This window comes from Micropterus salmoides, unplaced genomic scaffold (genome assembly GCF_014851395.1).
Source record: "Micropterus salmoides isolate LMB-PRFRI ecotype aquatic unplaced genomic scaffold, ASM1485139v1 Ms_hic_scaffold_13, whole genome shotgun sequence".
NCBI lineage: Eukaryota > Metazoa > Chordata > Actinopteri > Centrarchiformes > Centrarchidae > Micropterus > Micropterus salmoides.
In genome coordinates this window covers 2,871,565-2,899,524 of record NW_024040374.1, presented here as the reverse complement: position 1 = coordinate 2,899,524, position 27,960 = coordinate 2,871,565, and the positions used below count along the sequence as shown (strand labels likewise).

Genomic DNA, 27,960 nt, shown 5'->3' with positions numbered 1-27,960 from the left:
AGGTGTGGTCACCCGCCTCCAAAAACGACCCTCCCGTGCCATTTGTTGCAGTCTGCACCAGAGGGACTGGGGCGGACAGGTGCAGAATGAGAGAATACCTGCCTTCTGCGCCTCTCCTCTGCTCTCTGAGTTTACCCCAGTAGTTTCCACGGAGTCGGTGTGGCTGCCGTTTCCTTGTCAGAATGAGTATGTACGGGTCTCAGAATGCCCTGAACATGGGCCGCAGGAGCGCCTCCAAGAGTGACTTGACCGGTGGGGCCAACCAATACACACGGAGCGAGATCTGTCACGGAGGCGGAAACGGCTATGACCCCTACATGGACGGATACAACACCTACACCTTTTCAAAGTCCTCGGGAGGCGGAATGACAAGTAATACAGGAGGCGGCATGAGAGTCGGCACGATGAGCAATAGGCATGCAGGAGGCGGCATGGTGAGCGGAATGTCAAGCGGCATGGCAGGCGGAACGATGAGCGGAATGTCAGGCGGAATGGTGAGCGGAATGTCAGGCGGAATGGTGAGCGGAATGTCAGGCGGCATGGTGAGCGGAAAGATGAGCGGAATGTCAGGCGGCATGGTGAGCGGAATGTCAGGCGGCATGGCAGGCGGAAAGATGAGCGGAATGTCAGGCGGCATGGCAGGCGGAAAGAGGTAGGCCTATGAATTCATTTTCTGGTTAATTTTACAACTATTTCATCTGCGCTCTCTGCGATGCCACCTGTTGCCTGCCCTCGCTGCAGGGAGGTTGCATGTCCCACTAAAAAGCCGGGTGCTATTAAATATTAATCATGACAGTGTTATCCCGGTATTCATTTCGCACCTGCACACCCCGAGTAGACGTAAGAGTTCTTAAGACAAAAAACTCTGGCTTTTCTAGCTCAAACACCAAATTCACACAGCAAATGCATGATAATATTTGCAGGGATCATAATTACAGGAAATGCTATTCTTCTGCAAATTTCACAGCTCTGCTGGTAGAAATAACCTTTACATTTACATCTGTTAAATTGAGTTTAGAATTTGTGTTAGTATGGTTGCATATTTATAAGAAAGGCTAAAACAGCAATGGGCTGGTGTGCATTCATAGTTTGTTTGTTAAAGGAATAACTACATTACCTTACTCTTTTATTACATTTTTTTATTCAATAATGGTTAAAACATCTGCATTTAGCAGATTTAGTAACTTAGAAATCTGCTTATTCTCTGCACAGTAGCTTCCCTGCCTGGAGAGATACTTAGTTTGATTAATTGCTCACATTGAACTGCTAAGTTCCCTCTTCTGCAACAGCTTAACACTCACTTATTCCAACGTGTCAGTCTCAGTCCTTCCACTCTATCATCCACAGATGAAATATGTCACCATGGTACTTTTAGAAAAGGGCAGAGAGCCTCTGGCTGAGTCCAGTTATTTCTTAATACAGTAATTTCATATAATGGAGTTTATGATATGTGGAAAAAGTACATATGTGGCAGTGGAATTTTTCAAAGAAGAAGCCAGTTATTTACTAGTCACTACAATTCAACAGATAAATAAAACGGTCGGATATATCAGCTTGTGGCAGATATATCCTCTGGCTCTGACAAAGTTCTTTTGACCAAAAGCTTAAATTGAATAAAATGGTGCAAAGGAGATAATGTGCAGATGTTTAATCTTTTTACATTGCTGTTTTTTTGCCTCCAGTGTCCCTTTGTTTTGTAGTGGTATGTGTTACTTTTGGGAAGTTTTACTAGATATGTCTTTATTGGCTAACATATTGGTTGATAAGTAAGAACCTGCATTATAGAAATGCCAACGATATCTTTGGCTTTGTTTAAAAAAGTGTCTTATAGTTGGTCCAACAGAGGCCATTTATGATGAAAAAACGTTGGTTTATGTCAAAAAAAGAAAAGAATATGGATTTTTATCAAGCTGTATTAACTCTCCAGTATTGGCCTCAAAAATGCAGTATTTTATTGTTTTAGAAGTGTGTAATTGTATCATCTGTATTTTTATTTGAGTTACTCTATCATTAGTGGCCAACAACATGACCCTTTGCAGAAAAACTCCACCTTTCAAAAATGTTGGTTACATATAAACTGTCAGTGTGGTCTCAATCGATGGTTCCCACAAGATAAATCTCAGGGATAACAAGATGATCAAGAGCATAGGAAATAGAAATAAAAACATAGGGTCTGCTGCATATTTTTGTTGTGAAATATTGGTCGCAAAAAATACAATTTAAAAAGAGAAAATCATTGGTAAAACTGGTCACAACTCATTAATACGGGCAATTCTTTCAGTGCATTTTAAGGGGTCACATAGTAAAAAAAGTTCACCAGTGGTCTAACTTGTGACTTCTGGAAATGCATTTGAAACAAATATGCTGGTGATGAGTTTACTCTGCTGCCCCCTGCAGTGGATCCAACCTCGGTGCCATCCACCAGAGGGCCATGATCCTGCAGGGCCAGTGCCAGGATTACCTGAAGAAAGCTGAATTCGCCCTTCAGTCTGTGAGTCATGATTTATTCTGTAACGCTACTTATTGCCTCCATTCATTCAGTAGTGCAAATAAAAGCCTGGGTCTGGTCTGGGTCAAAGCTCATTCTGTAAGTTTTTTTTTAAAGAAAAAGCATGGTGTTGCTGCCTCACTCCTGTTGGCAAAAATAAGTGCAGAAAGAAAGACAAATGTGTTGTGTGGTTGTAAATTGAGCAACTGGATAATGTAAGTGTCAGAACAAGTAATAGGAACCAGGCAGATAATGATAGCATTTTGTTTATCTCTCTGTTATGTCTGTGTCTTGGAGCCAAAGCCCCTTGAGCAACATTTGAACTGTCACTGAATCCACCAATATCTTTACGAGTTCTGCAAACATTTAGGTTATCAGCACACACACTCCTCTTCAGCTTCGTGTTGAGCAACTTCTTGTGGGTAATTTGTTTTTCGGCAAAGTTCACCAGAACCAAACCGATCATTGTGTGCTTGAGAGATGTGGGTATGTGATTTATTAGCTTGTTGGCTAGGATCCCCAGATCTGTCCCCTCCTCAGGCCTGTGTGGCTCTAGTTGAATGAAATGTGTGAAATCGAAACTGTTTTGCAACGGAAAATATCGCAATACTATGCTATATCGATTTTTTTCCTCCACCCCTAGCATTTGCTAAAAGCAACAGAGACGGAGTGTTTGGCTCCGTGTCATATCAATAACGACAAATGTTTTTGCTCAACATAAAGTTTTGACAGATGTAGTGGACCGAAAACTAAGTAGGAACACATTCAGATACTACTCACTAAATTCTTTTGGTTGGTAGACTAATAAATTGGGTAAAAGTGACAGACACTGTGTAGTTTACAAATCTAAAATTTCCACATTTTTCAACGTAGCCAGAAACCTTTCACAGGAAGACTATGTATATTTTGGTATTTTGTACAGCTGATTATTTTGTTTATGCATTGTAGAGCGGTGCCCAGGGTGATGCAGAGCGCTACATGGCGATGGCTAAAGAGACCATTGAGCAGCTGAAGAACTGTGCCATGGACCTGAGACAACTGGGAGAGCCGAATGAGAATGTAGTCAGGACGTGAGGAAGACTTCTCTCTTTCTTCTTCTTCTGATTTCCCCTTTTTTAAAATCCTATATCTAACTAAAATGATAAACATACAAGTCTCGCCAAATGTCCTTTCTCTCTTCCTAATCTGAAGTTTGGAGATGTGTAACGACCAGCTTAAGGGGGTCCACATGGCCATCACAGGCACCATGCACAGGAGGAGGAGCACCAGAGGGAGCTCCGGAGGTTGGGAGGAGCCTGGAAGGAGCTACCAAGATGCTATGATGTGGATTGCACAGCAGAAGGTAAGCCCATACACACACATCTGGTGAGACATTGAACCAGACTCCAGAATGTCTCTCAACATGTTTTTTTTAATATTTAATTTTCACAACAGTTTGTTGGTATTCAAAAATCTAAAATGGATGGTAGCTCATTGCATTAAAAAGCCATTTTTCGTAGCCTAAAAGGTGACATTCACAGTCAATAGATAGATTTTAAGTGGAGTATCACTTTAAGAAAATGAGTAAACACTGTTGGTGAAGTGACTGACAGATCTCATTAACCAAGAATATTGTGCACACAGTGTTTACTCAATTTAGGCACAAAAGCATTCCTCTGGTAAGTGTTGTCGGAGACACTGGATGGTGACGTGAAGTGGTGACGCTCGTAGCAACTATGTGTGACATTATCAACAAGTAATTTATGAGGAATCGAAAGAAAAAAGAACACACAAGAAGACACACACATTTTTGGGAAGTACTGTAAGCGAATAGAAATAAAAATACAAATAAATAATGTTTTATAATAATAATAATAATTTTCTTCTGGTAGATTCCTAAATTGTTTTCAATGAAGAGGCTCATAAATTCACAATAATATCTGAACCAACTTATTTCTCTGCCACCACCTGCTGGTGACATTAAATGCATATCAAGCAAATGTAAAAACATTGAAAACTATGAAGGTGTGTGTTTCTGAGAGTGACATGAGTCCGTTGTTTTGCTTTCTGTCTCAAAATGAAATCCCTTTTGTTTTCAGCTGCATTAATTTGTCCAGATTGTATTTCTGCTGTGCAGTGCTGTGTGCTGAAAATACACATTTTTGCATCTGTTTGGTGTTTCAGCGTCTGATTGAAACAGCATCCTGGGGAGAAGATCCTGCAGCCATTGAGCAGCAGCTCATCAGCCACCAGAAGTTTCACAGCTCCATCCAGAGGAGCTCCGAGGTGGACCGAGCCAAAGACGACCTGGTGGGCTATGAAAAAATTTATTTGATTGAAATACCTGTTCTATTAGACAACCAGAAAGAATGTACACACACATGCAGCATCTCTCCCAAATATTGCACAATCATCCAGATTATCTGGGATGTGCCAGGAAGTGCAGCAGTTTAAAAAAATTAAAGAAATCCTTTGAAAAAATGTGATTTTGGATCAGAACCCTCAGCACTTGGGTCATGGCCTCCAGATCTCAATGAAATCTCTTAACAGGAGCTATCCTCCTAAGTGACATAAAATAAAATTAACCTCACCTAACATAATTAAAACATTACCTCCTTTGAAGAGGTAATACTTTTCATTTAGTCTGGCATGACCTACTTTGGGACTCTGGGTTTAGCTAAAATTCATTTAAAAGTTTTGAGGTTAAGTTTTTTTTTCTTGGACCGTAGAGCCTGTGTTTAGTAGTGAAATATTTTTTTTCTATATTAGAGAAAACATATAACATATAGCTTAGCAGCTGCAAATCAATGTGTATTTAAATTAAGTGTAATATACGACTAAATCTACTTATCTGTTAATTAAATAAGGTGCTTTTAATTAAGGGGTTTCTGCCTTTGAAAAAACCCTTAGGCCTACACACCTCAATAAAACTTGAACCTACTTAAGGTATTTGAAAATGGTATGTAAATTAAAGGAAAGTTATCCTAAATTGTACTTTTTGTTTGTTAAGGTAAATTAAGGTGTTTTTAGTTTAGGAGTTTGGTTTTCATCTTTTCAAATGTATGGATATATTAAGAGATATTGAGAGATTTTGGGGGCAGTGGTGGCCCAAGACCGGCAGGATAAATCTGGGTGTGGAAAGTGACTTATTAACCACCACTGAGGTGCCCTTGATCAAGGCCCATAACCCCAACTGCTCCAGTGGAGCTGCTCCGTGGACAGCAGACCAGACTGCAGTTGTACTGGGCAGCTTCCAGGTGTGATTGTGATCAGGGCCTTCCTGCAAATGAGAAGTTGCTCTCAGTGAAGCTCCCTGAATAAACAAAGGTTAAATAAAAAAATTTAAGACTGCTATAGCTAACACTTTAGTTTAGATATGGGTATCTGTTATGTGTTTAGGGATAAATTCAGTATGAATTGATTGAATTTTATGGGATATTTGTTTCATAGTGCTTTATGTTCTGTATTTTTAAGATTGAGAGTCTCTCATCAAATCAGTTTGATTCCCTTCCCATAGAATAAGAAAGGAGACAAAGGAAATCTTCATGCTCTGGACCAAGAATGGGACAGTTTACAGGTAAAAGAAAGACAAATATTGTGTTGTACTGTAATCGCTGGCCATGTATTTAAACTCGCTTCCTTCTCCCGTGCCAGCAAATGTCATTTCGTCGGACCCAGCAGCTGCAAGACCTCCAGCAGATCATTCAGCAAATGTCCAAAGAGATCATGTGGGTGAACAGCAGGGAGGAGGAGGAGCTGGTTTTTGACTGGGGAGACAAGAACATCGACCAGTACATCCCACAGAAGCAGGAAAGTTACTCGGTCAGTAAAACGTACAAGGTTGAAAGTTCAAAAGTTCAGGAAGAATTAGGACATAATAGGAATCATTTTGATATATTGACGCTACAGAAATTCATTGTTCATTTTAAAATTTTAAGAGCTTCATTCTAGTCAATTAACATTCTTGGCAATCCTGTGAGTCTAAATTACACTAATGACTTTTTATGAAGTTAATCTGCATCTCATAAGGGAGCAATCATCTGTGATAGATTAGATTTTGGCAGCTGCAGTCAGTCATCCACTTACAGCAAAGCCACAGTGTTCCTCCAGCTGCATCCTGATGTTTTTGTGTCCCTTGTGATTACTAAACCTCTTCTTATGTAACAGAAACTGATGAGTGCCTTGGAGGGCAAAGAGAAGGACCTGAATAAACTGAAAGGCAAAGTGGATATCCTCCTGAAGAACAACCATCCGGCTTCAGACAAAATTGAGGTGTGGATCGATCCACTCATCATGAGCATCTTTGTAGTGTTTACATGCATTTCTAAGTGTGGGACTCTTATCTTTTGTGTATAATTTTTTTCTGTGTGCATCTTTTCAGGCTTACAAGGACACTCTGCAGACTCAGTGGAGTTGGCTCCTTCAAATTACCAAGTGCATTGATGTTCATCTGAAGGAGAATGCAGCTTACAGCCAGGTAACGTCACAAAACATACAACTTAAAGCTGCTCCAATTAATATTTTTACATTTATAATCGATGAAATGACTGTTTGTAATGGAAAGGAGTAGTTGTGCAAAACCTCAAGAGAATTATCAGGGGACCTTCAGCTCTATGGAGCGTTTTTGCATCTTTCAGATCATTGTTTTGGTTTTCCGTAACGTAAAACGGACAAGAGGTGCCCCCTGTTAATAATATCAAAAAATACATTTCGTCCGACAACAATGGAATCTGCTTTCCTCCCACTGATCCTATCTCCTCACTTTAAAATTCTACACATACTGGAGTTAATTGATCCAAAGGGAATGGATGTGATTAATTGGTCACTGTCATGTGCTGAGCTGAATCAGACAGATCAATTAAGTTACCATATGGTGGTCTAAACAGTAGCCTCACTTATTAAAAAGAAGAGCTTTGCTGTGTGATATAAGGTCTCTGCTTTCCCCCTTTCAAGGCTATTATTATATTTCATGAAAGATAAGATATAACTTTATCAATCCCCCGTGGGGGAAATTTAAGTCAACATAGCAGCACAAAGGGATATAAAAGATCAGATGCAGTTTTCTAGAACTATCAACCCATTATTTACACTGTACAATCAATAATAATTATTAACAACAATTTACAACCATATAATGTCTCAGATATAATCAGGCACAAATCTGTCAGTTTTGTGTTGTGGTGTTGTAAAGCCTGATGGCTGATGGCACAAATGAGCCTCTAAAAGCGCTTTGAGGCTCGAGGCTGGATGAGTCTGTGGCTGAAGGAGCTCCTGAGCTGCCTCAGCTTAGCATAGAGAGGATGAGTGTTGAGGGTTGTGCATGATTCCCTCTCATCCTCCTCTCAGTCACTGCCTCCATACTGTCCAGTTACATCCCCACCACTGAGCTGGCCTTCCTCACCAGCTTGCCCAGTTTGTTGGCGCCACAAGTCCCGATGCCCCCTCCCCAGCACACCACAGCAAAGAAGATGACACTGGCCCCTACAGACTGGTAGAACATCCGCAGCAGCCTGGTGCACACATTAAAGGACCTCAGCCTCCTCAGGAAGAACAGCCTGCTCTGTCCTTTCCTGTAGAGGGCCTCAGTGTTGTCTGTCCAGTCCAGTTAATTGTTGAGATGCACCCCCATGAACTTGTAGATGACCACCATCTCTACCCCCTAACCCCTTATTACAACAGGAGTGTGGCGACTCTTGCTGTGTCTGAAGTCCACCACCAGCTCCTTGGTTTTTCCTTTGTTGAGCTGGAGGTGGTTGCTGTCACACCATCCGATGAAGCTCTCAAGCTCTCAAGTAGATAGATGTTTTGTGATATATTAAGTGAAGCCGGACCTCGACTCTAAAAACTGTAAAAAAAAACAAAAAAAAACATAATGTCTACCTATCTATTTTATATATCTCAGACTTACTTTACATTACATGTTTATCAATAGTTCTTCAAGGAGGCGAATGAGACGTACAGCACCCTGCAGAAGGAGCATGAGACGGTCCGTAAGAAGTTCATCTGTGACAAGAACACGTCACTGGAAGACCTACTGGAGCTCCTCAGGGGACTGGAGGTACAACAGCTTCATACAGCAATAACAGATCAACTTTATCAAAGTGTCATATAATTACAGCAGTAAATTAGCATAGATACCTTCTGAAACTTTAAACAGCTAAACTAAAGGGCTGCCCCCTTTCAGTGGTTTAATCAACACACCTGTTGCCATCTTGGGGGATACTACAATGTCAGAATGGCTGAATTTGTACATGGTTAGTAGTTATAATTAGTTTATTAGTTTCAGCTGTTTTTATTGTGTTTAATTGGATTTTTCTTGCTACACAACAGCTACAGCAAAAGCTGTAATTATTATTATTGTTCTGCATTATTATTATTATTATTATTGATCTTTTCCCCTTTTTTTGCTATCTCCAGAGGGAGAAGGAGAAGATTATGGAAAATAAGATGCAGGTTCAACAACTGATGAACAGATCCAAGAGCATTGTGAGACTGAAACCCAGATACCCTGAAGAGAAGAGCAGCAGCCCTACCATCGTGAAAGCCCTGTGTGACTTCAAACAAGACCAGGTCAGTTTATCACGTCATCACGTCAAAGTCTCACACATACTCCATGTTTAAGCCACTGACTTACATATACAGACAATTGGTAAGAAGCCTTTAGGCTCAAGAGCCTTCCAGTGTGTTTAAAATGTTGAGATTATTTATATTTTTAAAACTTCCTAAGATCTTCCTAGTGGAACCACATTAGATTTTGTTTGTTTATTTATTTATCAATAAAGTTTGTTTTCCCCTGTCTCCACAGAAAGTGATCTGTAAGGGTGATGAGGCAATCTTAAAGGACAACAGTCAGCGCAGTAAGTGGGATGTTACAGGCCCGGGAGGACTGGATATGTCGGTTCCCTCTGTGTGCCTGATCGTACCACCTCCCAATCCCCTTAGCATCCAACTGGCCAAGAAGTAAGACGCATGAAATCAATATGTGGTTCAGAAATCTTGTTATGAGTAAAGTTTTAAATTCTGTCTTTGTGTTATCCTAAGGAACGACCAATACTATGAGGCCATCCTGTCAATCTGGAATCAGCTGTACATCAACATCAAGAGTCTCACCACCTGGCAGTACTGTCTCATTGATATCAGACGCATCAACTCCCTCACCATCTCCATGGTAAGTGATGAATAAACTCTCTAAAGTCTCTGTTGTCTTAGATCTATAAATAATTTACATAGCCATGTAAATGGTACATAAAAGACAGAACAGAAACTCAGACCTGGATATAACAGTAAATAAAGGAGTCATAGTCTCAGGTGCGTTTCAGATGGGATTCCAGTCAGTACCCGTGCTATACATATACCTTCAGCACAGCTTTCATGTACCATTAAAGGAATAGCTATTATTTTTGGGAAATACAGCTTATTGATGCTACTCTCTGATTATCTGTCCATTAAATATAAAGCAAGTTTAGCTTACCAAGACTGGAAACAGCTATCCTGGCTTGGTCCAAATGTAACAAAATCCCCTACCAGCACCCCTAAAGATATGATATTTCTTGTTTGTTTAATCCATAAAAATGTTTTTACAGGCGATCATGTCCTGGACTATTTCTCCACTCTGTATAAAGTGTGTTGTGTTATACTAAAGGCAAAATAAAAACTATTTAACAGAATGGAAAGTTTCAAACAGATACAAGAATTGTTATCATTGGAGTGTTTCAAATTAAGTGCATTTATTTACCTTTCACTTACAGTAGTTTTTTAGACCTAAGTCAAACATAGTGTCTGTGTGTGTTTTCAGATTGCTAAGATGCGGCCTGAGGAATACCGTCAAATTATCAAGAGCCTAGAGACTCACTTTGAGGAGTTCAAAGTGAACTCCCAAGACTCCCAGATGTTTGCTGAAGAGGACAAGAGGACCATCGAGAACCAGTTCACTGGAGCCCAGGCCCGCTATGAACAGCTCGTGGTGCAGCTGCCTACTTACAGTCAGTATTACAGAAAATATACAGTACTGCTCAGGACTCAAAAAACTCTGCATTAATACGTTGATAGGTAACAATGTGGAACTGTGCTATTAAAGACGACAACAAAAAAGATAATGAATCAAAGCTATGACAGCAAAGTACAAGAGGACGGAGTCACTGAGAAAATATTTATAGAATATATAGAATAATATTTTAGTCTGCATGCTTTATTACTTACATCACTGACATTTTTGCTGTCCACAGAAATTTAAGCCATATATAACTATATATATATAACTAGTTTAATATAAATCTTTTAAAATTACGTATATCTATCACTCTCACCACCTATGCTGCCCAATGTCTAAATCAATATTTTTAATGGCAAAATATTTTTAGAAATGTGTAGTCTCCAAGAGAAAATCAAAAACGTGCAAAACAAAATCCCACTGTTAAGAGGCCCTTAAAAAGTTCTCAATCTGTGTCAAAAACACATTTCTGAGATTGTGTTACAATTTTAGAAGTTTTTCACGTTTATGTAGTTTAGTACAACCCATTTGTACATCCGTGTTCTCAACTTAATCTTTCAATAACAAAGTCCTCTAATAATACTAACTTGTTGTATCGTGAGAGAAAATATTGCTTGACCACCTGTAGGACCATTTTAACCGTTAAATGTCTTCCTCCACTAATTATGGAAAACATATCTTGTGTCTACTCAGTTGCGCATCAGGAGCAAATAGAAGTACAGCAAGCAGCTGAGCAGCAACGCCAACAGCAATTGATTATAATACAGCAGCAGCAACAACAAGCTGCTGCTGAAGCGGAGGCCAGAAGGCTGGAAGAAGAAAGACAGAGGCAAGCAGAAGTGAAGAAAGAGGTGTCGAAAAAAGAACATGTGGTTAAGAAGGAAGTAATAAAAGTGACCAAGACGGAGCCTGTGAAGAGGAAGGTGCATCTGTCCTCCTCTTCTACCTCTTCTGCCTCCTCTTCATCCTCCCGCAGCTTATCTGAGCTGCACGCGCTCAGACTGAGGCTGGAGGGCGCTGAGGACATGCTGAGTCAGCACATTCACATCTGCCTCGGAGACGACGGGGTACAGGACTGTGGCCTCAAGATCACTCAGCTGGAGGTAGACACAAAAACTCATAAATTCAAGAAAAATAGACGAGCTTGTAGTACAGAAAATGAATCTGATCCAAAAGACTTATTCCCCATATTCACTGCAATAACTGTATTTGTGTGTATGTTTCCCTGTAGACGGTGCAGCGTGATGTTGACTCGATGCGTGACGAGTACTTACGTCTGAGGGAGCGTATTTTGAAGGAGCTGGAGGGCATGAATGATTCAGATAAATCCCAGTTCCTCCGCAGTGAGATTGGAGTGATCAACCAAAGACTGGGCAGTCTGGAGAGCAGCTCATCCGCTTACCTACAGCGGTAAGCCTATGCTAAGAGGAGGTTAAATTTCATATACACAAGATCACAACTTGTAGGATTCAGTCTAACACAATCATATGTTCTGTTATGCATCTTAAGCAAAACTCATCTTTACTGGCAGTGTTGTAATTAGAAGCTTTCATAGAACAGGCCAGTGTCATGACCATTAATAAAATGGAAGCACTTGAGCTTTATTTCCATATTCAGTGAATTTTACCAGAAGTTGAATTTATATGTGTATTAATGATGCTGCACTGCAACATACAGTAGAATAAATAGATGAAAACTGTCTTGTCCAGCAGATCTTCTTATCTTCCTTTGTGTATGAAAGTCCCCTTGCTTGTCTCACAAATTACTAAACCAGCAAATGTAAAGGATGCTACTGTGACATTGATCTCACACTTTCTCCACATGTCCATCGTTTCTTCCTCTCTATCAGGCTGCAGGCTCTAAGGAACTTGCTGCAGAGTGTGGCCCAAGCTGAAGACATAGTGAAAGTTCATGAGGCGAGACTGACAGAGAAAGAGACCACCTCTCTGTCGCCTAGTGAAGTGGAGGATTATATGTTGACCCTGGAGGTATTTTATAAAACATTTACAATACATTTCTTATAAAAATGACATTTCTCAGTAAGATATTGGAGTTTCAGTTTACTTTTAAATTTATTGCACTTGTAACCTGCAATTTTCCCAGCGTATTCTTCTGCATCTCTCAGCGTCCTACCTGGCAAGCTGCAGCTTTGACAAAATACCGGTGCATATTAGTGAACGGTTCAGTGGTCACCCATCATTTTTATTTAGAAAAGCTGATGTGAGAAAAGCCAGAGAGTCCCACTGTGTTGCTTTTGGTGTATTCCCCTTTCTTTAAAAATCTCCTGATGACTGGTCAGAGATATTACATTTGACAGCGGTTTTCTGTGTGTAGAATATTAAAGCAGAGCTGGATCAGAAGAAGGATGTCCTGGCCGCCATGGAGGCTGACCTGGCCAAGGCGAGCCACTGGAACAGCCAGGTGGGTGGGTCCTACCACAAGTGTGACATGATGCTGTCCAAATACACTGAGCAGGTGGGCCTGCTAACTGACCGCTGGAAACGAATGCAAGGACAGATTGACACCAGGTATGTCTCCAACCCCACCACCATCCCTCTCTCTCTCTTTCTCTTGCAACTATTTCAACTGTTTTATACTAAGGACCCATGTTTGACCCATGTTTCAAAAAATGGGACAGGGTCGTCGGCTCTGTGGTCAGCCACTTAATCACTTGTCCTATGTCAAACCTTTTTAGTGTGAGGCTCTCATTATGTGTGTGTGTATGGATTTGAGGCAGGTCCCTTACCTTGATGTCAAAGTGGTTGTCCACATGGATATTATTTAAACTATTACAGTCAACAGTCAAGCAAACATTCTAAACATTCACTGGCACCAGCTTCTTCTTTGTTGCTTTTATTTTATGCATTTTTAAATTGAATACCACTGGAATTTGGACTGCTGATTGTTTTTCACTATTTCTTGACATTTTATAGATTAAAAAAAAAAATGTGGGAAGAAAATAACAATTTATAATGGCTAAACACAGGACGACCCTTTACATCATTGTGTGTCGGATTAGAGCTTTGTGTGAAAGGGAACTAATTCTTTATCTCAATCTTTCTCTCAGTTTAGTGCATTAATCAATAGTTATCAAATTGCCTACTGAAAAATAAATGATAAATTATTTCTTTTTCTTTTAATGGCTTAGACTCCAGGATTTGCAGTTGTATCAGCCTCAGCTGCAGCACTACAAGCAAACCAGCACCTCCCTTTTTACCTGGATCGATGCCACACTGAAAAAACAAGACAACCTGCAGGCCACCAAGATAGACAACATCCAAGCACTGACAGACCACATTAACGAACAAAAGGTCTCCTGCTCAACCCTTCCTTGTTATCAGTTAACTTACTTACAGTGTTCAAGGTCAAGCTTGTCCATGTGTGTTAAGTCATCAGACATCTGACATATTTATATTATTGTGTTTTGAAGGCCCTGAACTCAGAAATCAAAGCAAGGAGGGAGACATTAGAGAGTGTGCTGAAGGACAATGAGTCCTGTGTAAATTCTATCAAGGTAAGGAGGCCTACACACACACATGCATACATACTGTGTAATGTGTGTATATATACATTGCACAGTATATATATATATATATATACATAGTTGACAAACTGTTTTACAGGACTATGAAACGGACCTTGCCTGTTATACGTCTGGTTTAGAGACTTTGCTCAACATTCCCATCAAAAGGACAATGCTGAAGTCGCCATCAGTGGATCTTAATCTGGAGGTAATGAATTCAGATTGGAAATGTTGTCTCTCAATAGAACAGTATGTTAACAGAGGGGATTGGCCAATGAAATTTCTCTGAATCAGTGAAATTAAGTGACGTTACATCTAAATGAATCTTTGAGTTTGCTGTGTCTTTTACTCAGGCTACGCAACTGCAAACCCGTTACATGGAGTTGCTTACCCTGTCTGGTGACTACTACAAGTACCTGGGAGAGCTGCTCAAAAACATGGAGGAGCTTAAGGTACTGATGTTGTATTTTAGTTCTTTGAAAATTTGTGCTTGCTTTATATTTTTGATTTTAGTCCCATTTTATATCACTTGGATCAATCAAGTAGCTGTTCCATTTTTATTCTTAATGAATATATATTTTTTTTATCTTTTATCATCATCCTGCCTAGAAACTGTGGAAAAGCTAGCAATTTGGCTACATTTTATTTTCATTGTCCCAGATTGTTAAAGAGGTAATGCTATGATTTTTGGATTTTTCACTTTCTTTGTCCACCCCAAAGGTAGTGGGAAAATACCGCTCCTGAACTGCCTGAAAACCGCTCAATTGTAGTCCACCCTTTACTTTCGTTACCTATTTACGTCATAATGCTCGCTTAGCGGCTAATGTAGCGCGCCCTTTAAACACAGCATACACAGTGACAAGAAAATGGAGCGTTCAACACACAAAGAAATGCTGCAGCAATGTGCAGTATGACAAAAACATGGTGTTTTTTGAATATTAAACCATGTAAATTGGTGAGTCTCTATATATTAAAACAGAATACACTCTAGATCTGCTCAATATGAAAAGTGCAATGAGATGACTTTTGTTATGAATTATATAAATAAAACTGAATTGAATTGAATTAAACCTATTCTGGTATAACCCCTACATCGAATTATAAACCTGAAAATGAATATGACAACTTCAAGTTAATTAAGCTGAATTACATTAAGTTAGAGTGAAAGTTATGCTACGTTACATTAAGGAACCACATTTTAGTGTAACTTAATATTAAAGCTACAGTAATGGACATTTTTATTTTAACAATGGAAAACATTGCTTGTAGTACAAATTCCACAGTTCTCCTCAACTCTAGAGCATACTTCAGCATTTTTAGTTTTTTATTGCTTTTGTTTTATGGCCTGCATCTTTACGTTTCCAGCTGCAACAGATAGCTGTTTCAGCTAAAAAGCTGTGATAAACCCACTGTACACTACCTGCCCAGCACTTAACAGATGACAGACAAAGCTAGCGAATAGCTATTAAAAACAGTGGAGCATCTAGGAGCTAAAGAGCCAGATATTTTTCCTCAGTAGTTGGTGAAGACTAAAACAGAGCTAAAAGGAGAGTGAATATTGGACTTGACTACAGCTGAATGTAACATTGCTCCATGTCTGGTGGATGTGGAAATAGGGAAATGTTTGGTAACAAATCAATAATACATGTTTAAAGAAATCGTGGATGTCAGGTGATTCCATTAATCAGTTAAACCAATTCAAATCAATCAATTCAAGTACACTGTGGTAAAGTGTTGTGTTTTTATTAAAGTTCTTAGAACTACCTCTGCATTCATCTTTGCTTTTCTTGCTTTCAGATTCGTAACACAAGGATTGACCTGTTAGAGGAAGAACTTCGCCTGCTGAGGGAGGACATCCAAGACCGCAACTCCAAGAACAAATCTCTGGAAGAGGCAGTTTCCCGCTACCAGCTGGAGTTGTCCCAGTCGCAGAACCAGCTGCTATCAATGGAGGAGGTGAAGCAAAACACTGCGCTGCAGTGCAATGCCACCAAGGAGAGCCTAGACACCACACAGGGCCAGCTGTCAGACCTCAGTGAGCAGGTGACACGTCTCAACTACTTGCTTGAGGAAGAAAAAAGGAAGAGGAGGCTGGCAGAGGAACGCTACACTCAGCAACAGGAGGAGTATGAGTCGGTGCTGAGGAAGAGACAGAAGGAGCTGGAGACAGTCAGCTGGTCCAAGATGGAGGTGGAGAAGAGTGTGGCAAGTAAGGAGCACGAGATTGAACAGCTGCGGCGGCAGCTGGCTGAGGAAGCAGCGAGGGTTAAGGAGCTACAGAAGGAGATGTCAAAGGTAAGGAGCCAGTGCAGTTTGGAGATCAATAACTTAAAGCTCAGCTACGAATCCCAGATCCACATCAGCCGCACAGACATCCAGAGGCTGGCAGCCCAGAGGGAGGACAACACAGCTGAGCTCCAGCTACAGTATGACAGGATGGTGGCAGAGAGGACAAATCTGGAGGAGGAGCTCAGGAGGCTCAGGATGTCTATCAACCAGGCTGAAGAACAAAGGCAGAGGGCAGAGGAAGAAGCTCATAGTCAACGTGCTGTCATCACAGAAGAAGGGCGCAGGAGGAGAGAACTAGAAAGTCAGGTTGAGGTGCTGATGAGGCAGAGAGACGAGGAAAGGAGCCAGTATACAGTAGAGCTGGCTGAAGTCATGAAGAGCCTGCAAGAGAAGAGTGAGGAGCTGGCTTACATAACACACAGTCTAGAGGAGGAGACCCGCAGGAGGAAAACTATAGAGGAGGGGCAGGGTGTGCTTGAACAGACTTTGGCCCAGCTGCAGGTGAAGCTAACCAGTTCATCAATGGCTGCGAACCAGCTGGGGGAGTGTGAGGAGGAGCTTCAGAAGATGCGTTTGGAGCTGGAGAGGGAGAGCAGGGAGCGTAGCAGAGTAGAAGAGAACATGAACAGGTTGCAGGGACGCATGAAGGACCTTCAGGCTGTGAGAGATGGGTTAGAGAGCCAAGTGGAGAATCTGAGGAAGGCTAACCAAGAGGAAGTGGCTAGAAGAAGGCAGGTAGAAACAGAGCTGGAAAACACCACCATAGCCATGATAGAGTACACCAGCACTATTACCACGCTACGCCAGAGCCAAGAACAAGCCAGCACGTCAGAAAAGAGAGGTGAAGAAGAGCGTCTTAGGTTACAGGAGGAGCTGGAGAGAAGCTTGAGACAAAACAAGACCTCTGCAGACCGCATGACACAGCTGAGCACTGAGCTGAACGCCCTGCAGCAACAGCTCCTCCAGGAGCAGGCCAGAGTCAAAGAGGCAAACCTCAGGAATGAGAGTCTTTACAGAACTTTAGAGGAGAGGAGTAAGGCACTGAATGAGAACTCTGTTGAGCTTCAAACGCTGAAGGAGATGACAGAAACCCAGACCAAAGAGAGGCTGAGGCTGGAAGAGGAACTAAGGACAGCACGACGTGATAAAGAGGAGCTCCTGAGATCCAAACAGAGATGCAATGATGAGCTCTCCTCCCAGATTACTGCCCTGGAGCTGCAGCTGCAGGCCAGTGAGCGCAACAATGTAGATTACCGCAACCTGGTCTCAGAGCTGTCCTCGGAAAGGGAGAAACTCAAGCTGGAGACTGAGAAAATACAAAAGCAGGCCTCCGAGGTACATGGAAGATTGTCCTGGGCTGCTCTCATCTTTTCAAATCAGAGCCCTAATTTGGATCAATCAAGTAGTTATCACTGTCTGTAGCCAAACTTTAGCTTGCATGCTGGAACACCTCTAGATCCCATTTAGATGCCTCCCACTTAGTAACTAATTTGAACACAAACAACAGTTTGTGTTTAAATAAAGTTGCATGTCAGTCACTTGCATGCAATCATAATCTGTACCTCCCAAAACCTGCTGTCTCCTGCCCACATTGTGAAAAGATGTGCTGTCTGCATGCTTTTACTTCTTTTGCAGCATCAATGTCATCATAGCATAATGGTCTTTAAACACATTTTGCAAACTTGCAAAAACAGCACTTATATGCAAAATATTCACAATTATTAGTATTTGAAGCTCCTCTTCTTGCAGTTTTAGACAAGTCAATCAAGATTGGCCCCAGTTTATAGGAATTACCTATTTGTGCTGTTTTGCAAATTTACAGAATGCAGATAGGAACTATCTAAAAGGTAAAATAGTTTGTCAATTTTGTAGTTGTATTTGCTATTAACAATGTAGTTTCAATATATATATTTGGCAGAACGCACACAGATTTGCTATTTGTGTTTTGACTATTATTATAATCAATAACAGTTTTTGGTGTATTGCTAGTTGCTATACATTTACCACTGTGCCATCTTATGGTTTAGTCTTTTATGTTACATTTAAATGAATACAGATGGAGGATAAAAAGACAGAGGCTACTGCAAGAACACAGTCGATTTGCGACATCACTTCTGTTGCTCTTAATTAATCTGTGAGCCAAAATGTTGCACCCTTTTTAAATATTCTGCTGCTAGAAAAAATTAATAGTGCAAGTATGTGTGCCGTCCTCTTTGATGGTATTAAAGTTTACCATTTAGGTTTACTAGCACCAGACAAACTTATTTTTGTTGAAGTACAGTTCGGTTTGATAGTAGCATGATCATTTCTATGAATTTTATTTTCAATACAAAAATGTTCTATCCAGGTGTCAATGATTGTATATTGTGTTGTAAAACGCAGAAAATAAATGTATGGTTCTTGTTAAACAGTAAATTTATAAAATGTATTTCTATAGACGACTAACTCTGCTCTTTATCTGCTTTTCCCCCTCTATTCTTTTTGCAGACAACGGCCATGATGCAATCCATTCAGTCCCAGTACAGTGAGATTGTGATGGAGAGAGATGCTCTATTGCTGAAATTGCAATTGTCAGAAAAGGAAAAGATCGCCTACAAAGGCTAGAGGAGGAACTCAGTCACATTAAACTGTCCCAAGAGTCTGAGCTTCGCAATAAGCAGCGTCTACAGGAGGAAAACGAGAGGGTGAAGAGGGATTTAGGTTACTGGAAGGACCAGTATGATAGTAAGCAGGGCCTGATCAGGCAATATGATACAGACAAAGAACGTCTGGAGAGAGAAAAAAACTCTTTGAAAAGTGAGATAGACAGGCTGATGAGGGAACTCAGGGAGCTTGAGGAGACATATAAAGGTAGGCTGTCAGCCATCCAGACAGAACTGCGAGAGGTAACCATTGTGAGACAAACCATGGAAACTGAGCTGAAGAAAGTTAGAGAGCCCCCAACCTTGGATGCCTCCACTCTGGTTTTTGATGGAGTCCGCAAACCAGTCACAGCAAACCAGTTGCTTGACTGTGGTGTTTTGGACAAACCAACATTCAGCCAGCTTGTGATGGGGCATAAGACTGTCCCTGATGTGTCTGTCGACAAAAAGGTCAGTCTGAAAGGAACAGGCCCAATAGCTGGAGTGGTACTTGAAGTTCCAAAAGGTTCAGTGTACACTACTGGACCTCTATCCAAAATGACTTTCACTGAAGCCAAGAAAGGAAATCTCCTGCCACCAGATAGCATTGACCTGCTGCTGGATGCTCAGGCTGCCACAGGCCACATAATTGATCCCAGAACTAATCAGAAGTTGACAGTTGAAGAGGCATGTAATCAAGGTGTGATAGATGAAGAGGACAGAGAGAGGTTGCTAGCAGCAGAAGCTGCAGCTGTAGGATATAGTGGTCCTGGCTCAAGTAAACCCCTTTCAGTATTTCAGGCCATGAAGAAAGGACTGATTGACAAGAACACAACACTGCGTCTGCTACAAGCCCAGGAGTCTGTGGGGGGCATCCTAGATCCTGTACTCAGTGTGTTCCTTCCGAAAGACACAGCCATCGAGCGTAACCTAATTGATGATGACATATATCGTGCTCTGAATAAGCGGCCTGAGCTCTACTTGGACCCAGAAAGTGAGGAGGGTGTAACCTATATGTCAATGAAGAGAAGATGTAAGGTAGACCCACACACAGGCCTTCTACTTCTTCCTATCCCTGAGAAGGTAGACCCCTCCAAACTTGTCTTTGATGGTGTTCGGAAACCTGTTACAGCCAAGCAGCTACTTGATTGTGGTGTCTTGGACAAGCCAACATTTAAAGATCTAGAAATGGGGAAGAAAACTGTCCCTGAGGTGTCTGTAGACAAAAACATTAATCTGAAAGGGACTGGGCCTATTGCTGGGGTTGTAGCCGGGAGTCAAGGCAAAATGTCTTTGTCAGAAGCCAAGAAACAGAAGCTTCTTTCCGAAGATAGTGCAGATTTGCTACTGGAAGCCCAGGCTGCCACAGGCCACATAATTGACCCTAAAACCAATCAGAAGTTGACAGTCGAGGAGGCATGTGCCAGAGGGGTGGTGGACATTATGGATCAAGACAGATTATTGGCAGCAGAGGCTGCTGCTGTGGGATACAAGGATCCTAGCACAGCCAAGCCTCTCTCAGTGTTTGAAGCCATGAAGAAAGGACTAATTGACAGAAAGACTGGGTTACGTCTGCTGCAGGCCCAGGAGTCTGTGGGAGGCATTTTAGATCCCAATCTCAGTGTTTTCCTGCCAAAGGACACCGCGATCAAACGCAACCTTTTGGATGAAAATCTCCGTCAAGCTCTAAACCAGAGTCCGGAGTGTTACCTTGACCCAGAAACTGAACATGACGTTAGCTATGGGGCTTTGAAGAAAAGATGCAAGACAGAGCCTCACACAGGCCTTCAACTTTTGCCAATCACTGAGAGGCGAGACCCTTCCAAACTGATATTTGATGGTGTCCGAAAGCCAGTAACAGCACAGCAGCTGCTTGAATGTGGGGTCCTGGACAAACCAACATTTAACCAGCTACTGAAGGGGGAGAAAACGGTCCCAGAGGTGTCAGTGGACAAGAAGGTGTTTCTAAAGGGGACGGGATCAATTGCTGGTGTGGCAGCTGGACCTTTAGGGAAAATGTCTTTCGCAGAGGCCAAGAAACAAATGCTCATGCCCCCAGATAGTGCAGATTTTCTACTGGATGCCCAGGCAGCCACAGGCCACATCATTGACCCGACAAACAATCAGAAGCTCACAGTAGAAGAAGCATGTGCCAGAGGAGTGGTGGACAATAGGGATCGAGACAGACTCTTAGCAGCAGAGGCTGCTGCTGTGGGCTACAGGGATCCTAGCTCAGCGAAGCCTCTTTCAGTGTTTGAGGCAATGAAGAAGGGATTAATTGACAGGAAGACTGGACTATGTCTGCTACAGGCCCAGGAGTCTGCGGGGGGCATTCTAGATCCAAACCTCAGTGTGTTCCTCCCTAGAGACGCAGCTATCAAACGCAACCTTTTGGATGAGGACGTCAGTCATGCTCTAAACAAGAGCCCTGAGTGTTACCTTGATCCAGACACTGAGCGTGATGCCAGCTATGGGACTTTAAAGAAAAGATGTAAAACAGAGTCTCACACGGGCTTGATACTTCTGCCAATCACTGAGAGGAAAGATCCTTCCAAACTGATGTTTGATGGTGTCCGTAAGCCAGTCTCAGCACAGCAGTTGTTTGAATGTGGAGTCCTTGATAAGCCAACATTTAACCAGCTAGTGAAAGGGGAGAAATCTGTCCCAGCAGTGTCTGTGGAAAAAATGGTCTATTTAAAGGGCACTGGACCCATTGCTGGGGTGGTAGCTGGACGTCAAGGCAAATTGTCATTGTCAGAAGCGAAGAAACAGAAGCTTCTGTCCGAAGAGAGTGCAGATTTTCTACTGGAAGCCCAGGCTGCCACAGGCCACATCATTGACCCTAAAACCAATCAGAAGCTGACAGTAGAGGAGGCATGTGCCAGAGGGGTGGTGGACATTAGGGATCAAGACAGATTATTGGCAGCAGAGGCTGCTGCTGTGGGATACAAGGATCTTAGCACAGCCAAGCCTCTCTCTGTGTTTGAGGCCATGAAGAAAGGACTAATTGACAGGAAGACTGGTTTACGTCTGCTGCAGGCCCAGGAGTCTGTGGGAGGCATTTTAGATCCCAATCTCAGTGTTTTCCTGCCAAAGGACACCGCGATCAAACGCAACCTTTTGGATGAAAACCTCCGTCAAGCTCTAAACCAGAGTCCGGAGTGTTACCTAGATCCAGAAAGTGAACGTGATGTCAGCTATGGGGCTTTAAAGAGAGGATGCAAGACAGAGCCTCACACAGGCCTTCAACTTCTGCCAGTCTCTGAGAAGCTAGACCCTTCAAAATTGATATTTGATGGTGTCCGTAAGCCAGTGACAGCACAGCAGTTGCTTGATTGTGGAGTCCTGGACAAGCCAACATTTAACCAGCTAGTGAAAGGGGAGAAAACTGTCCCAGAGGTGTCTGTGGAAAAGATGGTCTATCTAAAAGGGACTGGAACAATTGCTGGGGTGGTAGCTGGACGTCAAGGCAAAATGTCATTGTCAGAAGCCAAGAAACAGAAGCTTCTTTCCGAAGATTGTGCAGATTTGCTACTGGAAGCCCAGGCTGCCTCAGGCCACATCATTGACCCTAAAACCAATCAGAAGTTGGCAGTAGGGGAGGCATGTGCTAAAGGAGTGGTGGATATTAGGGATCAAGACAGATTATTGGCAGCAGAGGCTGCTGCTGTGGGATACAAGGATCTTAGCGCAGCCAAGCCTCTAGCAGTGTTTGAGGCCATGAAGAAAGGACTAATTGACAGGAAGACTGGTTTACGTCTGCTGCAGGCCCAGGAGTCTGTGGGAGGCATTTTAGATCCCAATCTCAGTGTTTTCCTGCCTAAAGACAAAGCTATCAAATGCAACCTTTTGGATGAAAATCTCCGTCAAGCTCTAAACCAGAGTCCGAAGTGTTACCTTGACCCAGAAACTGAACATGATGTCAGCTACGGGGCTTTGAAGGAAAGATGCAAGACAGAGCCTCACACAGGCTTACAACTTCTGCCAGTCTCTGAGAAGTTAGACCCTTCAAAATTGATATTTGATGGTGTCCGTAAGCCAGTAACAGCACAGCAGCTGTTTGATTGTGGAGTCCTGGACAAATCAACATTTAACCAGCTAATGAAGGGGGAGAAAACTGTCTTGGAGGTGTCAGTAGATAAGAAGGTGTTTCTAAAAGGGACAGGTTCAATTGCTGGTTTAGCAGCTGGACCTTTAGGGAAAATGTCTTTATCAGAGGCCAAGAAACAAATGCTCTTGTCCCCAGAGAGTGTAGATTTTCTACTAGATGCCCAGGCAGCCACAGGCCACATCATTGATCTGACAAACAATCAGAAGCTGACAGTAGAGGAAGCATGTGCCAGAGGAGTGGTGGACAATAGGGATCGAGACAGACTCTTAGCAGCAGAGGCTGCAGCTGTGGGCTACAGGGATCCTAGCTCAACAAAGCCTCTTTCAGTGTTTGAGGCAATGAAAAAGGGATTAATTGACAGGAAAACTGGACTACGTCTGCTGCAGGCCCAGGAGTCTGCAGGAGGCATTCTAGATCCCAACCTCAGTGTGTTCCTTTCTAGAGACACAGCTATCAAGCGCAACCTTTTGGATGAGGACCTCAGTCATGCTCTAAACAAGAGCCCTGAGTGTTACCTTGATCCAGACACTGAGCGTGATGCCAGCTATGGGACTTTAAAGAAAAGATGTAAATCAGAGTATCACACAGGCCTGATACTTCTGCCAGTCACTGAGAGGAAAGATCCTTCCAAACTGATGTTTGATGGTGTCTGTAAGACAGTGACTGCACAACAGCTGCTTGATTGTGGGGTCCTGGACAAACCAACATTTAACCAACTACTAAAGGGGGAGAAAACGGTCTCTGAAGTGTCTGTGGATAAGAAGGTTTTTCTGAAGGGGACAGGGTCAATTGCTGGTGTTGCAGCTGGACCTTTAGGGAAAATGTCCTTTACAGAGGCAAAGAGACAGAAAATCATGTCTTCTGACAGTGCTGACTTGCTACTGGATGCTCAGGCAGCCACAGGCCAAATCATTGACCTCAGAACTAATCAGAAACTGACAGTAAAAGAAGCATGTGCTAGAGGAGTAGTGGAAAAGAAGGATGAATCAAAGTTGTTTGCAGCTGAGGCTGCTGCTATAGGTTACAGAGACCCAAATACTGCCAGGGTCCTGTCAGCTGGCCAGGCCATGAAGAAGGGATTAATTGACAAGGACACAGCACTACGTTTACTTCAGGCTCAAGAGTCTGTAGGAGGAATTTTGGACCCTGCCTTGAGTGTATTCCTACCCAAAGACATTGCTATGGATAGGGATCTCATAGATGAGGACCTGTACCAGGCCCTCAATCAGTATCCTGGGTGCTATCTGGACCCTGACACCCAACAAGCAAGTACCTATTCATCTCTGAAGAAAAAATGCAAAGCAGATCCAAACACAGGGCTTTTGCTTCTCCCTGAACCTAAAAAGCCAGTAACTGTTCAGGGGCTCAGGGGCAAGGTGTCGGTCATGGATCTAGTGGATGCAAACCTTCTGGCACGGTCTGATATGGACCAACTGAGGGAGGGCAGATTGACAAGCCGGGACATTGAAGACCGTCTGCACTCCTACTTGAGAGGTTCTACATGTATAGCAGGAGTTTATGATGAGGCCAGTGATAAGGTGATGCCCATCTATCAGGCCATGAAAGATGGACTGTTGCGACCTGGGACCACTCTGGAACTGCTTGAGGCCCAGGCTGCCTCAGGCTTTATAGTTGATCCTGTTAACAACCTTTTCCTGACTGTAAGTGATGCCTACAACAAAAGACTGTTTGGGCCAGAGTTTAAGGAAAGCCTGCTATCAGCAGAAAGGGCTGTGACTGGTTACAAACTGCCCGGTACAGACACGATTATCTCGCTCTTTCAGGCCATAGAGAGAGGTCTAGTGGAGAAAGGTCATGGCATCCGTCTGCTAGAGGCCCAGATTGCCAGTGGTGGTATCATTGATCCTGAACACAGCCATCGTATTGATGTGAATGTAGCCTACAACAGAGGTTACTTTGATAAGGAAATGAACAAGATCCTGAGTGATCAGAGTCTTGATACTAAGGGTTTCTTTAACCCTAACACAGAGGAAAACCTAACCTATCAGGACCTTAAGAAATGCTGTATCACAGATAAGAAAACTGGCCTCATCCTTTTGCCTATCATGGACAAGAAGAAGCTAGAGTCAACTCTGAAGAACACTCTGAGAAAGAGGAGAGTGATAATTGTGGACCCAGCGACTAATAAAGAGATGACGATACATGAAGCATATGACAAAGGGTATATTGACTACGACACCTTCCTAGACCTGTCCAAGCAGGAGTGTGAGTGGGAAGAGATTACCATCACTGCTCCAGATGGTTCCACCCGGTTTGTTATCGTTGACAGGAAGACTGGAAGACAGTATGACATTACCGAGCTGCTTGAAAAGCGAGTCATTGATCAATCAGTTCTAGATCAGTACCGATCGCGTACCATCAACCTTACTCAATTTGCAGATATCATTACGAACAAGATGAGCCATGGATCATCATCTTCAAGACAATCAGCAGCCTCAGGTACATCTGCAGTGACATCATCATTATTAACTTCAAAAACATCAGGATCTTCGGGTACATCTTCAATGACATCAACTTTAAGAACATTAGAAGCCTCAGTTCCATTGTCAGTGACATCATCATCATTAGGTTCAAGAACATCAGCATCTTCGGATTCATCTTCAGTGATATCATCAACTTTAAGAACATTAGAAGCCTCAGTTCCATTGTCAGTGACATCATCATCATCATCATCATCAGTCCATTCAAGACCCTTATCACCTACTCTTGCCAAGATGACCACAACAAGAACTACTACTGTTACAGAGCGAAGTGCCACAATCAGCAATGTAGATCCAGACTCACCTGACTCCCTTAGGAATATATCCAGTGTATCTATTACTCTGGCCTCTCCCATTGAAACAGTGGATGAACAGGAACCTGTAGGTGCCATCTTTGACACAGAGACTGTAGAGAAAATATCCATCACAGAGGCTCTAAATCGCGGTCTGGTGGATTCCATAACTGCCCAGAGACTACTAGAGGCCCAGGCCTGCACTGGAGGAATTATCAATCCCACAAATGGCCGTAGGATCAGTGTCCAAGAGGCCTCTCGCCTGGGCATAATAAATGCTGACATGGTCCCGAAGCTCAAGCCTGCCCAGAAGGCCTACTTTGGCTTTGAGGATGTAAAAACCAGGAAGAAGATGTCTGCTGCTGAGGCGATGAAGGAGATGTGGTTGCCATATGAGGCAGGGCAGAGGTTCATGGAGTTCCAGTTTGTAACAGGGGGTCTTTATGACCCAGAAATGGGCTGTCGAAGAACCATAGAAGATGCTTTGAAAATGGGCTGGCTGGATGGGAGAACAGCTCAAAAACTCCAGGATATCAGCCACCACGCAAAGAACTTGACCTGCCCTAAGAGCAAACTTAAGATCTCTTACAAGGAGGCTCTGGATAATTGCCTGGTTGAAGAAGGCAGTGGGGTGAAAATGCTCCAGGCGTCATCTGTGTCTTCCAGAGGAATCAGCAGTCCTTACAATGTCTCCTCTGCCCCAGGATCCACCACCGGCTCCAGAAGTGGCTCACAGCGAGGCTCCCGCAGGGGCAGCGTGGACTTAGGCTCCCCTGCCTCCTTATCAGCTAGTCGCTACAGTGTTTCTAGCTTCACCACTTTCTCCTCCACCAGATAAATTAAGAGCTCAAAATTAAGCTCATTCATGTTCTGTTCTGGCCAATGAATCAGAATTTGTTAAGAGTATTTTGATTGTTCAGAAAAAAAACTTGTGTGTTGTATATGAGGAGGAAAATTCAAAGATAATGTTCTTCAATAATAATGTTCTCAAACTTTTTCTATAGTTTTAGATTGTTGCTTTGGTGTTGCTGTGCTTTTAAAATGCTATATTTCAAATGATCATTTGTTAAAATGGACTTATGTATTAATAGCAGCCATTTTAAGGTATTCTGATTGAAAATAAAGTGCATATTAGTATAATTGTTGGTGCCCCTAAAATAGGCGTAGAAATTGTCATATTCTTGCATACACATATATCAAATATGTTTTTCAAAATCTTCATGGAATGGAATTTCTTTTTAAGCTTTGCATTGGTAATATATTGGTGTTTTATTTACAACAAAAATGTCTGTTTTGTGAGGTGAGGGATGGAAGGTTGGGTTACATATATTGGCTTAACTAAAGATTTATTTTTACTGAATCTGTTTATAACTATTGCTTTCTTTTTGTTTAGTTTAGATCAACAGTTTCTCAATATTTCAAAATAAAAGCTAACCTTTGAGTCAATATGTATGCTTGAGTGTTGTTATTCATGGTCAGTTTCATGCAGAATCACAACAACATGCTATATGTAAGATGAAGAATCTATGACATAGATTAGATAGACATCAATTTGTAGGTAGCTGTTGTAAGAGCCCACAACATAAAGACGGTATAAAATATAATAAATGTCAAACTCACTAAATATGTTTAAACAAAATGTCTATTGATTTCATGTTTTACTGACTTGGTTTAGGTTCCTGCAGGAAATTAACTTCAGAAATGTTTTATCTTTCCTGAAAACAAATCTGGTTTTGACTGACAGACATGCAGATAGGCCTTGCTGCTATATGCAAATATGATATATTTTGGACATCTGTTGGCTATGCCCATTTACATCCTTGGGGTGCAAATGCAAACAGATTAAATAAAGAAAATATGTATACTTAAATCTGCCCCATAAGGTTTAGTTGATCATATGTTATCTAAACCTAATGGTTTCAGTATGTCCTATGACCCTTCCTCAGAAAAAAATGGAGGTAGTGGGTGGAGAGGACATGACACCAGATAATACGCTTTGCTTTGACGTTGCCTTCAAAATAAAAGCGTATTTAGGCTTAGGTTTGCTTGCTTTGTGTGCACCATTTTTACAGTGTAGGTCATGAGAAAGACATTAGTAGTAGTAGAGACGTTTTAGTAGTAGCGGTATCAAATAATAACATTTTATGCTCCATCCACTTTTATTT

General features: G+C 42.1%; 1 protein-coding gene across 1 annotated transcript; it reads left to right on the top strand.

Moving 5' to 3' along the window:
- LOC119900271 (desmoplakin-like) lies at positions 1-27,247 on the top strand. Its single transcript, XM_038715064.1, is given in 25 exon segments — positions 1-652; positions 2,398-2,491; positions 3,437-3,558; positions 3,680-3,830; positions 4,652-4,777; positions 5,985-6,044; positions 6,122-6,289; positions 6,635-6,739; positions 6,849-6,944; positions 8,400-8,525; positions 8,885-9,037; positions 9,273-9,427; positions 9,509-9,635; positions 10,263-10,449; positions 11,151-11,560; positions 11,689-11,867; positions 12,307-12,445; positions 12,792-12,985; positions 13,606-13,768; positions 13,888-13,971; positions 14,081-14,188; positions 14,334-14,432; positions 15,778-17,604; positions 18,757-18,853; positions 18,856-27,247. Coding segments are annotated over 25 exon segments (13,218 nt in total). The 5' UTR covers positions 1-182; the 3' UTR covers positions 26,634-27,247.
- Positions 27,248-27,960: the final 713 nt, after the last annotated feature.